Genomic DNA, 14,480 nt, shown 5'->3' with positions numbered 1-14,480 from the left:
GACACCTCTTCTGTCCAGTTTGATTTGTCTATGCAGCAAGAAATTCGTGGAATCCCGGAATCGCATCGTCCACTTTTGATTCCAAGAATTTTCGATGCTAAATATAGACACGTCGATGCTGATAAAATGTACTTTACCGATGGGTCTCTAATAGAGGAATCAACGGGATTTGGAGTTTTCAACGAAATAGCTAGTGCCTCATATAATCTCCAGTCAACATGTTCTGTATACATTGCAGAGTTAGCAGCCATTTTTTGGGCGTTGGAAAGCGTCGCATCACGGCCAACAGAACACTACTATATTGTAACGGACAGTCTTAGTTCTGTTGAAGCAATCCGTTCAATAAGATCGGGAAAGCACTCGCCGTATTTCCTCGGGAAGATACGGGATATTCTGAGTGCTTTATCAAAACGTTGCTTTGCCATCACCTTTGTTTGGGTCCCCTCACATTGCTCGATAATGGGTAATGAGAGGGCAGACTCTCTGGCAAAAGTGGGGGCGACAGAAGGCGACACGTATCACCGTGAAATCGTCTTCGACGAATTTTACTTCTTGGCACGAAGGAACTCTGTTGTCAACTGGCAGCGCAAATGGAAAGAGGATGACATGGGTCGGTGGCTCCACTCGATTATTCCAAAGGTAAGCCTCAAACCCTGGTTTAATAGGTTGGACCTGAGTCGGGATTTTATTCGTATATTCTCCCGTCTCATGTCCAATCATTATTCCATGGATGCGGTACTCTATCGTTTAAATATTGCTGGCAGCAATTTGTGTGGCTGTGGCCAAGGTTACCACGACATCGAGCATATTGTTTGGTGGTGCGAGGTCCATCTTGTCGCTAGAACGAATTTGATAGACTCCCTTCGGGCCCGAGGAAAACCACCCTATGTTCCAGTGAGGGATGTGTTAGCTGTGCTAGATTTGGACTACATGTTCGAAATTTATCTTTTTCTAAAAGCTATCGATCTCCGTCTATAATTCTTTTCAATTTCCTATTTCCCTTTCTATCTTTTTCTCCTCTTGAAACAAAAAGTGCTAGACCTAAGTAATCAATTGTTATAAACACAAAACGAGTTTGGCTCCTTAAAACTCAAAGGTATGAGCCGTTTCAAATAAAGTAATTTATAAAAAAAAAAAAAATGATTTATCAATTATCATTGCCGTTTCTGTGTTAGTAATAAAAAATGTACGGTTTTTTAGCGCGGATTTTCGAATAAAAAACGCGGTTTCAGTCTTTATCAATTGAAACAAATTCTAACTGGCAATAAACGACCGGTGGCATGGAAGCCCCACAATACGTGTATAGGGCGCAGGGGCTGAACGGATAGAAGTTGGAATTTGTTATCCGACGCCATCTTGAAATCCAATATGGTTCCTTCCACTCAACTTTAAAATGCTGGAAGTGACTAAAAGCAGATGAAACTCCCACAATATGGGTATTGGATGAAAGTACTCAATAAGTAGAAGTCGAATTTGGCTGTCCGACGCCATTTTGAAATAAAAGATGGCGGTTCCCGCTTAATTCAAAATGCAATTAAGAACTGAAAATCGTATGGTCCATCCACAATACAAGAAATGAGTGAAAGGGATAAAAATTTGATGAAAAATTACTGACAAAAATTTAACAAAATTTAAAAAAGCATGAAATGAATAAACAAAAATATGACAAGTGTTATAAAACTAAAGTAATATTGACAAAAATATAACAAAACTGTGGGAAAATATGAATAACTATTACTAAAATTTAAAAATATGACAAAAAAAATCAAGACAAATGACAAAACTTTGAATAAAACACGACAAATGTGGTAAAATAATTATGCCAAAAATATGACAAATTTAAAAAAATTAGACAAAAATATGAGGAAAAATTCACAGAAATAGCAGCAAAACTATGACAAATGAGAAAAATGACAAAATAATAACAACAAATCTATATATATATAAAGCAATTTCTGTATGTTTGTTTGTTTGTTTGTTTGTTTGTTTGTCCTCTATAGACTCAGCCATCTTAAGGGCTAGAGAGCTGAAAATTGGCATGGATGCTCATTAGGACCAGGAAGGATGAAAAATGTTTTTAGATTTTCGGATGACCCCTTCTAAAGGGGGTCGTCGATAGAAGACAAATATTGTTTTCGCGATATTGACGTTACTTTTCGTCGGATCGTGTTGAAAATTTGCACATGAGTGTTTTGAAAGACGAGCAATTCAGAAGTGCATCTGGAAAATGCTTGGCAATTAGCTTTCATACAAACTGTTCATGACATATTCCAAGTTGAAAGCGAAACGGAGTTCGTATGGGATCAGCTAGTTTACAATAAAATCACAAAAATCTGACAAAAAATTAACACAAAATTTAAAAAAAATGACATAATGTTGAATATGTTAAAAATGTAACTCAGTTGGCAAGTTAGTTCCCTCCTAAGCCAATGTCCGTGAGTTCAAATACAAGAGTAATCATCGAATGCAGTTGTACTGGGTAAGACTTTCAGCACTGACCACACTGACTTGACTCTTAGAACAAAAATTCAACCATTTTCTGTCTAATTTTTTGTTGTCAGATTTTGCAGGTTCGCAATACCGACAGCAGGTGGCGAACCTGAAAAATTTGACAAAAAATGCCCTGTAGGAAAAATGGTCCTGTTTAGCCCGATTTTATCGTAGAAATTGCGTGTTTTATTTTTAAAGTTGGGTGGCATTTCCTAACTGGGATAGCATTTCTTCAAATCGATCGATGCGCACTCTGGAATCGACATTGCGTACTGTTGGAAAAATGATTTTTTTTTTGTTTTTTTTTCTGGAAAACTTATCCAGAAAACGAAATCGAGTGTCCAGTCAGTATGGTCAGTGCTTTCAGTATGAAGAGAAGATGTGAACTGTTTTCTTATCGTTGTTTTGTTAAATTTTTATCATATTTTTTCATAGCTTTGTTACATATATATTTATTACATTTGTAAGATTTTTTTCATAGTATCGCCAGATTTATGTTATTTTATTGCAAAATTTTGTCATATTTGTAAATTTTGATTAGTTATTATATTTTTCATATTATTATTTCAATTTTCATATTTTCCATAATGTTGTCAAGTATTTGTTAAAGTTTTTATTTCGAGTTTTGGAATTATTGTTAATTTTTTGTTATTATTTAGTCAACTTTATTAATTTTTGTCAGATTTTTTTAAAATTTGGTCAAGGCTTTGCCATTTTAATGTCAAATTTATCATAGATTTGGTATATTTTTATCATATTGTAATATTTGTGTCACCTTTGTCATATTTCTATCAAAGTTTTGTCAGCGTTTCGTAATATTTGTTGTTATTATACTGTAATTTTTTTTTTCATTATTTTGTTATATTTTTGTCATAGTTTTGGTAGATTTTTTTTCTTGCGATTTTAAGTCATTTAAAATATTTAAAAGTTGAGCGAAAGCTGCCGTATTGGATTTTGAAATGGCGTTTCATAGCGTCAGACTGCAAATTTCGACTTTTTCTAATTGATTCAGTCATTTAAAGCATGTTGGTGTTAGGCTGAAGCCGTCATACAGGATTTGGGTGTCAAAAATCTATTCTCCGACGTACTCATAAAGTCCAGGCAATTCATGACCTTAAGATTCCTTTTCATAATCCCCGCGGTCCTAGAACGCGCAAGGTTTTTCCGCCGTTTTCCGAAGTTAACATGGTTTTTCGGAATTAACGCGGATTATTTTTTTTTTGGCGCGGTACGTATCCCTCGCTCACAGTTTTGATTCTGCAAATTAATTTGCAAAGATTTTTTCACAAGTGATTAATTTTTGCAAAACAGAAGGTTTTTTTTCAGTGTTGAACCGCTTCGCAATTCGCGTACACTGTGGCCGGCCTTCAAAAATGAACTTGCGAAATTCATCCGGTGAATGAATATTTCGCTTCGCAGTTCGCTTCGCGCTCACTGTGTTCGTACCCTTATATTATATCCTTATAGGTAACACGCCTTAAGGTAGGCAACGAAATCCAATTTCTTGACTTATATCCCGGCAGAGATTTTTTTCGAGTCGAATATTGGTGCACCTTTATAATTTATAACTCGAACAAGGACGAAATCTGTTACAAATATGCGTTGTTATCGTAATTTGGGAGTGAGCAAATAATAAGAATGGCATTTTGTTTTGATATTCAGGTTTTCTCTAAAGTTAACAGTATTCAAAATTTGAGCGTAAAACATGTGGTCTTGTGGGCATTCTCCCCAATTTTGATATGATAGATTTTAGTTAACATTTGTGGGAAGTTAGTGAAATTCAACGAAATATTTATAGTCTTCCGAAAGTGCATGCGAGTGGAAAAACGATAAGCTGTAGTTTCATTAGATTGCTCAGTCTGGTTTACCATAAAAGCTTATATTATGTTACCCATGAAAAATTACAAGTTTCGCGCTGATTCCATCAATCCTTCGGTTCCCAAGAACTAAAGTCGTTTTTGTGAACTTTTTTATCTAATAAATAATAAAAAGGCGTTTTTTCTACAATAAAAATGAAGAAAAACACCATTCGAAGCCAAAGTTACTGTATTTTTTGAGAAAGAATGACATGGGCAATTTTACCCCGCCGGTGCGTCTTGTACAGTTTTCCCCTACTGGTTCCATCATCATTCAGGCGTTTGAAATGGGATACTTATCGTTTTCAGCCTAAAGCTGGTTGTTTGTGTAATAGGTGATGATTATCGACATTCAGGCGTTTAAAATGGAAGTTTTCGAGCACATCATGGTGATCGATTCTCTTTCTACAATGCCTTGAAGTTGATTTTATAACTTTTCGTTCCGAAAGCGTTAGTTATCAATCAGTTGATAGTATTATTTCGGTTATTTATTTTGAAAAGAGCGAATGCGCCAAATGTAAACAATCGAATTTATCAGCTGAGTGAAAAAAGTACGTGTGAAGAATTAAATTTTGTTTGTTTTAAGTCGGTATTAGTGACACTTTACACCTATGGAGCTATTCGTGTCATGACTCTTGATTAAATTTTGTTTGTACAAAGTTATCTGAAGGATATATGGCGCTCGAGAAATAAAGAAAACAAAAGAATTTTTCGCTTTTCTTGAAACAGTGATGTTCTAATTCGGCGTATTCATTATTTGATTGCGATTTATGATGATTCTTACCAGAAAAATAGAATACAGAGTACAAACAAGCCGCAGCCCGTGGCGTAGAGAATAGCCTTCAAGTCTTTTAAGTCAGTGGGTATGAGATCGAATCCCGGTCACACGGCATACATAGTACACTTTCTGTGGGTTTGTGGTTTTAGCATTTTTAAGATGCTAGCCATCATATCCTTAAAAGATCTACGTTTAGAGTTAAGAAAAAGGTATCTCTTCGAGGAAACATCAAGTTTCATTGAGATCCTGTATGTGTTTGTGTTCGTTTAAAAACAAAATAAATAAACTTCCTATTCTCATATTCGTAAATCGAAACTTGAAGTAGAACGTTTTTTAGTGAATCGTGTATGAATCCCCTGATTAACTTTTTAAAGATGTAGTTTGAAGTGGTATGAGCTCTTGAATTCACTTCTAAAATATGTATTAGTGGGAACTTTGAAATTCGTTTTTTTTTTGTAAGTAGAAAACCGCATATTTACCTTCTTAACAATTTTGAAATTATTTTTTTTTAAACCGTTAAAACGGAAGATGCCAACGAAAGTGGTATGTTTGACAAACTGGCTTCAAGAGATGTTCGTTCTTCGAAAAACCAGACATTTGACCCATTCGAATTCCGAGAGCTCAAGTCCACAGCAAGTTTCAGCAAAAAAATACCACAAATATAACAGAACAGTTACCCAGATAAAATCGTACCACTAGTTTTAACTTGCTTTATATTTTCCACTTAATATAAGAATCTTAAACCTAAGGTTGAATATAATAGGTAGTAAAAAGCCATCGATTAATTTCTGACATTGCAGCTGAATAAAAATCGTTACATTTATTCAAATATTAGACAAATTGCTTACTTCCTAAACAACACTTTGTTTCAACTTCAAAACTCATTATAAATGTGTGAGTAGTGAATCTTTCCTGGTTAGAGATAATCGGTTTTTCCTGTTTACTTATACAAAACGATAATGTACTTTTGAAGGAAGAAACGCAGGTTGCGCGGCAGCCCGGCAATGATGTACTTTTGTAACGCTAGAGAACCTTCTATTACAGCTGACGGCAAAAGATAGCAGAACGTCAAACACTCGCTTATGCCTCCACATCGGCCTGGATCTTGGCCAGGTAGTCGGACTTGTGCTTGGCAATCTTTGCCTTGCGGGCCTCCAGGGTAAGCTTGGCCAGGTTGTGTCGCTTCTTGGTGACCTTCTTTTCTGGCTTCTTGCTGAACACTGGGTCTTTGCGGATGGAGGCGTGAGCGTTCTTGTAGATGGTTTCGATCTGGAAGAAGAGAAAACGAGATTTTGTTAGACGAAAGGTTACAAATAAGAATGGATTTTGAATTCGTAAGATAATGTGCGACAAAAATTAGGAAGTTTTTCAGATTGACAGCTGAAACACTCCGAACTGATTGTCAACGTTTTGATGTGGTCCATTTTCGGAATCGGCTGGGCCTAACATTAGCCTACAGCAGAAATTTGGGAATGGACGTGATGTGATGAAATATGTTTGGGACACTTACGTCGTCAGCCTTGATTCCAAGGTTAATGTACCGGCTGAACTGGCGCTTGTAGGCGTCCTCGTCCTCTTCCTCCAGGGTGCGCATATAATCGGCGACGTGTTTACCGAAGATGTGGGCACGGTGAACTTCAGCGTTGAAGCTCTTGTTCTCGGCATCGTATCCTGGGAATCGCTTGACGGTATGCGGGATGTTCAGTCCTCCATCGACGGCACCCTTCATGGCACCGAAAATACGGGCTCCAGTGGTGGTGCGGGCAAGACCGACATCCAGGTAGCAACGGAAGGCTCCTGGGCCTTCATCGACAGACTCGACATTGTATTCTTCACCGGTCACATCGGTACATCCGGTGTACACTGTGTCCAGGCGAAGCTTGTGCAGGATTCGGCGAGCCGCCAGAAGTCCAGTGCAGTAGGCAGCGGCGTAGTTAGTCAAACCGACCTAGAAATAAATCGAAATTTTATTAGTCACAAGACCATCAAAATTGAATTAGAAGCCAGAATCACTCACCTTAACGCCATAACGAGGGAGCTCGTGCGAGTAAGCAGCACAGACAATACGGTCACCCTCAATGCGGGCGTACGCGATCTGACAGGTGATGTCCCGGTTGCTCAGACGGACAATCATACGGTACTTCGGAGTGTTGTATTTGTTTTTGTCCTGGAAGATCAGACGCTTGCGGGCATAGTAGTCGGTTTTGCCCTCGCGACGTCTGCGGAACCTGACCTGGTACCGCTTGAAGTACTGCTTATTTTTGACTACCTTGACGAAACCCTGTTGAAAATAGAAAAAAAAATTAGCCACGGTATCAAAACAAGGGATATCGAAATTTTCTAGGTTATGAAATTTTTCCCACATGCGAAAAAGGGCCACTGCTAGACGAGTTCTAAAACAATAATTTAGGGACTACCGAGTTGCATCTGGGTAGCGTCTAATAGCAACTTTCCATTGTTTAAACATAAACATTAAGGGAAACACTTAAATCATGCTATAAATAGCTCGATTCGCTTCAAACTTCGCCCAAAATGGTGTCGCAACTTCTTCGGATGAACCGTGTCAGGAAACAATAAGCTACAAAACTCCGTTTTCAATGGGATATCAAAAACTTTGGCATCTATCAGTAGCACTTCAATAGTAAAAACTTTAGAACGTAAAATTAAACAGAATCGCTCACCATTTTACCGGAAAATTGGGAAAATTAGACACACGGCAACGAATCACACGTTTTCTACACGTCGGTGTCTACGGGAAAAAGAACTATTTCAAAGATGGCGCTTCTAAACTGAACGAAGGGTGCCGAAAACAAAAGTTTTGACAGTTCGTTAAGTTTTTCCGAAATGGGGTTGCCCGATTCCTTAACACCGAAACAAATTGTCGCTCAGATTTTTTTTCAAAAGATCCACAATTTTCTTTTTAAAAATTTTAGTAAAAATTTCCAATTTTTTCGAGGGAGCTTTCATTACGTCGAATGAAACAGAAACACCGAACCGAGAAAACGCTTCAAAACTTTAACAAGTATATTTCAAATCCTATTTTTATTCTTTCACATATAACTCTTCAATCCATGCATTGAAACTATAATTCTCGCGTGAGCTTTCATTACGTCGAATGAAACAGAAATACCGAACCGAGAAAAACGCTTCTGAAATTTGAAGAGCGTTTTTCAAATCCTATTTTTAATGCTTCGCCGATAACCCTTCAAAAACTACGCAATATTCATGAAAACTAATTGTGTCAGATATTCCACATAATGAATTTAATTTATTGCAATTTTTAGAGCTATTTTTTGATCATATAGGAACATACGACATATTCAAACATAAATCGTTCATACGTCTGAACACATTCGTCGTTTGGAGGGGAAATTTGTTTCATTCGTCTCTTTTCTTTCGTCCTTATATTCGTTCAACTTGCACTTACGCCCAAATGTTTCAGATGCAAATACTATGGAAAATTTTCAATTTTCTCGGCGTAGTGGCTGTTTAATAAGTGAAATATCCAGTGTAGCTGTAAATTGGTAAGTAAATGCATAATGAAATGTGTGAATCAGGTGCGCCATCGGTCAAACCAGCTCGCTGCTGCTGATCAGCTTTCTGTTGCCGATCAGCTGGAGGGGAAATTTGTCTCATTCGTCCTTTGATTCGTTCAACTTGCACTTACGCCCAAATGTTTCTGAGGCAATTACCGGTAAATTTTCAATTTTCTCGGCATAGTGAATGTTAACTTAGTGAGCTGTCAAGTGTAGCGGTAATTTTATTTGTGAATGCGTAATAAAAGTGTTAATCGGGTGATTGGGTGACTAACAGCAGCAGGCTGCTGCCGACCAGCCAGCTGCTGTTGTTAGGTTTTCTGCTACTGCTGCTGTTCGGTTTCTTTTCCTTGCTGCATTATTTTACAGCGTTCGAAAGCCTGCTTGAATATCGATTTAAGAACGCTTGAAAACTAGAATCTGAAATAATATTCATTGCCAGGTTGGTATTCTGATAACCTCTACCTGTATACACTTTGCTCATGGATTCTAAGCGAATGTGCTAGGTTTTTCTTCCTCTGCACATTCGCCGCTTGGAAGAAGGGACGTAAGCAACATTGAAATTGGCGATCAAGGTTTTGTTTCATTCGTCATTTTGAAAGTCTTAAATTTTATATATTAAAAGGGTTTAAATTTATTGTTTTATCATTCACATAGGTAGATAATGTTATAATGAAGCGTTTTTAGTGAATATCTCAGTTTTTCAAATTTTGTTTCATTCGACGTTATGAAAGCTCACGCGAGAATTGTATCACTGTCAGAATCGTTGTAATGAATTTATTATTTTTTTTATCAATTTTCATTTTTGAATCATTTATGAAACATGCGACATTTTGAAATATATGTAAATAGTTCATACGTCTGGAAATATATTCGTCGCTTGGTGGTGAAATCTATCTCATTATAAATACGACAAAAGTTCCATTTCTGTTCCTTGAGCGGCGGGAGTAAAAGCACTGATCACAGTAAAAGAGAAAAACAATGAACAACATTTTAATTGTCTTTTTGATTTTTTTTACTAGGCTCTATGAGTCATTTTGTATATCCCAGATCTCACTACGTCAGCCAGTCTAATACGTTAATTGGGCGTTCAATCGATTTTTAATCGGAAGTAAAACTTTTAGTGTATCATCAACTTGACGAAACCTCGTTTCCGCAACGCCGTTTTATTTTCACTGGGGTTGTTGATATTTTTTTTTTGTATTTTTTGCGACCAAATTTTGACAAGTTTTGCGGCATTAGCGTCTGAAATTTCAAAAAATTGTTTGTCATTTGCTGAGCAAATTTTCCAGTGTCTTTAAAGCTTATCTGCGGTTTTATTCTATCCAAAAGGTAATATTTTATGTACTTATACTGTTTCCAAACTGTATTAAGTGTTGAAACTAGTAATAGCTGTAAGATTTTCTGAAATAAGTGAAAATAATTTGCTATGTCATCAAAAACATAACCTCAGTTATATTCGATAGTAATTCACCCAGTTGGTTTTCCCATTTTCATAACCGTTCACAGATGTTCCTGACCAGATCCGAGTACGACCGTGGTGTCAACACCTTCTCACCAGAGGGACGTTTGTTTCAGGTAGAATATGCCATTGAAGCCATCAAGTTGGGCTCTACTGCTATTGGAATCTGTACACAGGAGGGTATGAAGAAAAATATTACCAGATTTCCATGTAACTCATATTAATAATCTTGTTTTTGTTGCAGGAGTTGTTATGGCCGTCGAAAAGCGCATAACATCACCGCTGATGGAACCGACGAAAGTGGAAAAAATCGTAGAGGTAGATCGCCACATCGGTTGTGCCACTTCCGGACTGATGGCCGATTCACGAACCTTGCTGGACCGGGCTCGTGTTGAGTGTCAGAACCATTGGTTCGTGTACAACGAACGTATGTCGGTTGAGTCATGTGCCCAGGCTGTGTCCAGTTTAGCCATTCAATTTGGTGACAGCGATGATACCGGATCGGCCATGAGTCGTCCCTTCGGTGTAGCAATTTTGTTTGCCGGCATTGAGAACGGAGAGCCCCAACTGTGGCATATGGATCCGTCCGGGACATACATCCGATACGATGCCAAAGCCATTGGTTCTGGTAGCGAAGGCGCACAACAGAACTTACAAGTAGGAATAAATTTTTATCTTACAGAAAGTAAGGAATCCTTAAAAAACTACTTTTCTTTCACAGGAATACTACCTTCAAACAATGACCATCAAGGAAGCGATCAATCTAGCACTGAGCACTTTGAAGCAGGTCATGGAGGAAAAATTAAATTCTACCAACGTTGAGGTCATGACCATGACTTCCGGGCAGTTGTTCCGAATGTTCACCAAGGAAGAAGTCGAAGAGTACATCAATAACATGAGCTAATTGTGTAATTTAAGAATTGGAATCAAACGTTCTTTTTCCTTTTTGTCAACATAATTTATGGGAATATATTTGAAATTTTCAAAAAGCTAACAACTTTTCAGTATCTAAGCATGTAAAACATATGAATACATTGAGGAGTTAAGCATTACACAGGCCCATTTATACCAAAACATTTTACTTCGAAATCCCCTTTTCATGCTGTTTTGATACAATTGTCTATAATATCAAAATCGAGTTTTTATACACAGCTTTTTTAATGAAAATCTGCGATTTCTTATTTCAGTAATTGACTAAATAAGTAATATCAAAATGATTCTGTATTCAATTACTTTCATATACAGTCGAACCTGGATAAGCGGGAAAACTCATCCGGTTCCGTGATTTTTACACCACAAAACCTCTATAAGCGAGATTCGTGGCTTTAATAGGAAAATCATAGAGATAAACTCTCCTAACTGAAGTTTTGGTACTAAACTTATTTCTGAAACCTAACTGACAATGTGATACCTGAAAAAAACTGACGTCGAGGTACCAAAATTCGGGTATGGCTAACTAAAAAAAATAAATATTCGACTCTCGCTTAAAATGCAAGAACTTAATATAGTTGTACTTTGCGCTTATTATGCTGACCTTATTTCTGTGTTTCGGAATAAATTTACATTAAATTTATTAATTGGCAAATAATTCTATACTTTTTTTTTAGATCTATTGGTTTACTGAAAGACTACTTTGACTTGCAAAAAAAACTTATTTTGTGTCGCAACGGAAGAACCGTCCTATTAAACCTCAACAGTAAAAATTAAAATTTAATATTTTTTGTTTATTTTTTTTTTTTTTTTTTTGTAAATCTTTATTTGAAACGGCTCATACTTTCAGGTTTTAAAGAGCCAAACTCGTTTTTGTTTTTACAATTATGTGCTTAGCTTAACACTTTTATTTTAAAGAAAAAGAGGATAAGAAAGGGAAACATGAAAATAAAAAGAATTATAGGCGAAGATCGATAGCTTTTAGAAAAAGGTAGATTTCGAACATGTAGTCCAAATCTAGCACTGCTAGTACATCTCTCACTGGAACATTAGGTGGTTTTCCTCGGGCCCGAAGGGAGTCTATTAAATTCGTTCTGGCGACAAGATGGACCTCACACGACCAGACAATATGCTCGATGTCATGGTAACCTTGACCGCAATTACACAAATTGCTGCCAGCAATGTCAAAACGGTAGAGTACCGCGTCTAAGGAATAATGATTAGACATGAGACGGGAAAATATACGAATAAAATCCCGACTCAGGTCCAATCTATTAAACCAGGGTTTAAGGCTTACCTTTGGGATAATCGAGTGGAGCCACCGACCCAACTCATCCTCGTCCCATTTGCGCTGCCAGTTGACAAGAGAGTTCCTTCGAACTAAGAAGTAAAATTCGTTGAAGACGATTTCACGGTGATACGTTTCGCCTTCTATCGCCCCCACCTTTGCCAGAGAGTCCGCCCTCTCATTGCCCATTATCGAGCAATGTGAGGGGACCCAAACGAAGGTGATGGCAAAGCAACGTCTTGATAAAGTACTCAGAATTTCTCGTATCTTCCCGAGGAAATATGGTGAGTGCTTTCCCGGTCTTATTGAACGGATTGCTTCAACAGAACTAAGGCTGTCCGTTATAATATAGTAGTGTCCTACCGACCTTGAAACGACGCTATCCAACGCCCAGTAAATGGCTCCTAATTCTGCGATGTATACCGAGCATGGTGGAAGGAGGTTATATGAGGCGGTAACTATTTCGTTAAAAACTCCAAATCCCGTTGATTCCTCTATTAGCGACCCATCTGTAAAGTACATTTTGTCAGCATCGACGTGTCTATATTTAGCATCGAAAATTCTTGGAATCAGCAGTGGACGATGCGAATCAGGGATTCCACGAATTTCTTGCTGCATAGACAAATCAAACTGGACAGAAGAGTTGTCGTAGTCAGGGATGTAAACACGAGTTGGGGAATATGAAGAAGGATTAATCTGCATGGACATGAAGACATGGTATATAGACATAAATCTGGATTGAAGATTTTGCTCAAGTAGCCTTTCGAAATTTACGATCACCAATGGGTTCATGACCTCACACCTGATGAGGAACCGAAGTGATAATAAATTGAATCGATCTTTAAGTGGGAGTATTCCTGCCAAAACTTCAAGGCTCATGTTATGCGTTGAGGGCATACAGCCCAAAGCGATGCGAAGACAACGGTATTGGATACGCTCGAGTTTGATGAGGTGAGTTTTGGCAGCTGACTGGAAACAAAAACTACCATATTCCATCACTGAGAGAATTGTTGTTCGATACAATTTTAAAAGATCTTCTGGGTGGGCTCCCCACCAGGTGACAGTGATTGATCGGAGAAAATTGATTCTTTGTTGGCATTTTCCTTTCAGATACTCAATATGGGCTCTCCAGGTACATTTGGAATCAAACCAAACCCCAAGATACTTAAAACATCTCGATTGAGTGATCGATCTGCCAAGGAGTTGAAGTTTAGGTTGAGCAGGTCTACGCTTCTTTGAGAAAACAACCATCTCCGTTTTCTGTGGGGAAAACTCAATCCCAAGCCCCAAAGCCCAGGTTGACAATCTGTCTAAAGTATCTTGTAAAGGTCTGTGCAGATGAGACTCAGTAGATCCTGTTACAGACACCACGCCGTCATCTGCAAGTTGTCTTAGAGTGCAGCCTTCAGAGAGACAACTGTCGATGTCACTCACGTAAAAGTTGTACAAAAGTGGACTCAAACATGAACCCTGCGGGAGGCCCATGTAAGAGGTTCTTCTAACTGCAATATCTCCGTGAGCAAAGTTCAGATGTTTCTCACAAAGCAAGCTGTATAAGATGTTGTTCAATAGAGGAGGCAGACCCTGGGAGTGTAACTTGTCTGACAAAACCTCTATTGAGACTGCATCAAAAGCTCCCTTTATGTCAAGAAACACTGAAGCCATTTGCTCACGTTTTGCGTACGCCATTTGTATCTCTGAAGACAGCAAAGCAAGACAATCATTTGTTCCTTTGCCCCTTCGAAACCCAAATTGGGTATCTGAAAGGAGACCATTTGTTTCCACCCACTTATCCAATCGGAACAAAATCATTTTCTCCATCAATTTTCGAATGCAAGACAACATCGCTATCGGACGGTACGAATTAAAATCGGACGAAGGTTTCCCAGGCTTTTGGATAGCAATAACTCTCACTTGTCTCCAATCTTCGGGAACAATGTTATGCTCCAAGAATTGATTAAATAAATTCAACAAGCGGAATTTGGCGGCATCCGGGAGGTTTTTCAACAAGTTGAATTTTATTTTATCAATTCCCGGAGCTGAATTGTTACAAGATAGGAGAGCAAGTGAGAATTCCACCATTGAAAAGCTGGAATCCAGATCGCATCTGTTCGGAGACACACTTCGGATGATTTTTTGC

General features: G+C 37.9%; 2 protein-coding genes across 2 annotated transcripts; one reads left to right on the top strand and one right to left on the bottom strand.

Annotated features, from left to right (window-relative positions):
- Nucleotides 1–6,061: 6,061 nt before the first annotated feature.
- Nucleotides 6,062–7,945, bottom strand: LOC129745111 (60S ribosomal protein L5). Its single transcript, XM_055737956.1, has 4 exons — nucleotides 7,806–7,945; nucleotides 7,142–7,405; nucleotides 6,635–7,072; nucleotides 6,062–6,393 (listed from the first exon to the last, which is right to left on the bottom strand). Exons 1-4 carry the CDS (start codon nucleotides 7,806–7,808, stop codon nucleotides 6,205–6,207), a joined length of 894 nt encoding a protein of 297 aa, XP_055593931.1. The 5' UTR covers nucleotides 7,809–7,945; the 3' UTR covers nucleotides 6,062–6,204.
- A 1,901-nt stretch (nucleotides 7,946–9,846) lies between these two features.
- Nucleotides 9,847–11,174, top strand: LOC129746947 (proteasome subunit alpha type-5). The gene is made up of 4 exons (XM_055740906.1): nucleotides 9,847–9,992; nucleotides 10,170–10,302; nucleotides 10,367–10,779; nucleotides 10,844–11,174. The coding sequence occupies exons 2-4, from the start codon at nucleotides 10,170–10,172 to the stop codon at nucleotides 11,024–11,026; spliced, it is 729 nt and encodes a 242-aa protein (XP_055596881.1). The 5' UTR covers nucleotides 9,847–9,992; the 3' UTR covers nucleotides 11,027–11,174.
- Nucleotides 11,175–14,480: the final 3,306 nt, after the last annotated feature.

Source organism: Uranotaenia lowii, chromosome 2, assembly GCF_029784155.1.
Source record: "Uranotaenia lowii strain MFRU-FL chromosome 2, ASM2978415v1, whole genome shotgun sequence".
NCBI lineage: Eukaryota > Metazoa > Arthropoda > Insecta > Diptera > Culicidae > Uranotaenia > Uranotaenia lowii.
The sequence above is the reverse complement of the archived record's forward strand: the minus strand, read 5'-3'. Positions and strand labels throughout refer to the sequence as shown.

Bases quoted from the DNA above. Each gene is read 5' to 3' on its own strand.
- LOC129746947 (XM_055740906.1), top strand. From the start codon at position 10,170: ATGTTCCTGACCAGATCCGAGTACGACCGTGGTGTCAACACCTTCTCA. The intron at 10,303-10,366 runs GTATGAAGAAAA...TTTTTGTTGCAG, and splicing joins TGGAATCTGTACACAGGAGG to GAGTTGTTATGGCCGTCGAA. The intron at 10,780-10,843 runs GTAGGAATAAAT...TTTCTTTCACAG, and splicing joins GCGCACAACAGAACTTACAA to GAATACTACCTTCAAACAAT.
- LOC129745111 (XM_055737956.1), bottom strand. The intron at 7,073-7,141 runs GTGAGTGATTCT...ATTTATTTCTAG, and splicing joins TCCCTCGTTATGGCGTTAAG to GTCGGTTTGACTAACTACGC. The intron at 6,394-6,634 runs GTAAGTGTCCCA...CTCTTCTTCCAG, and splicing joins TTGGAATCAAGGCTGACGAC to ATCGAAACCATCTACAAGAA.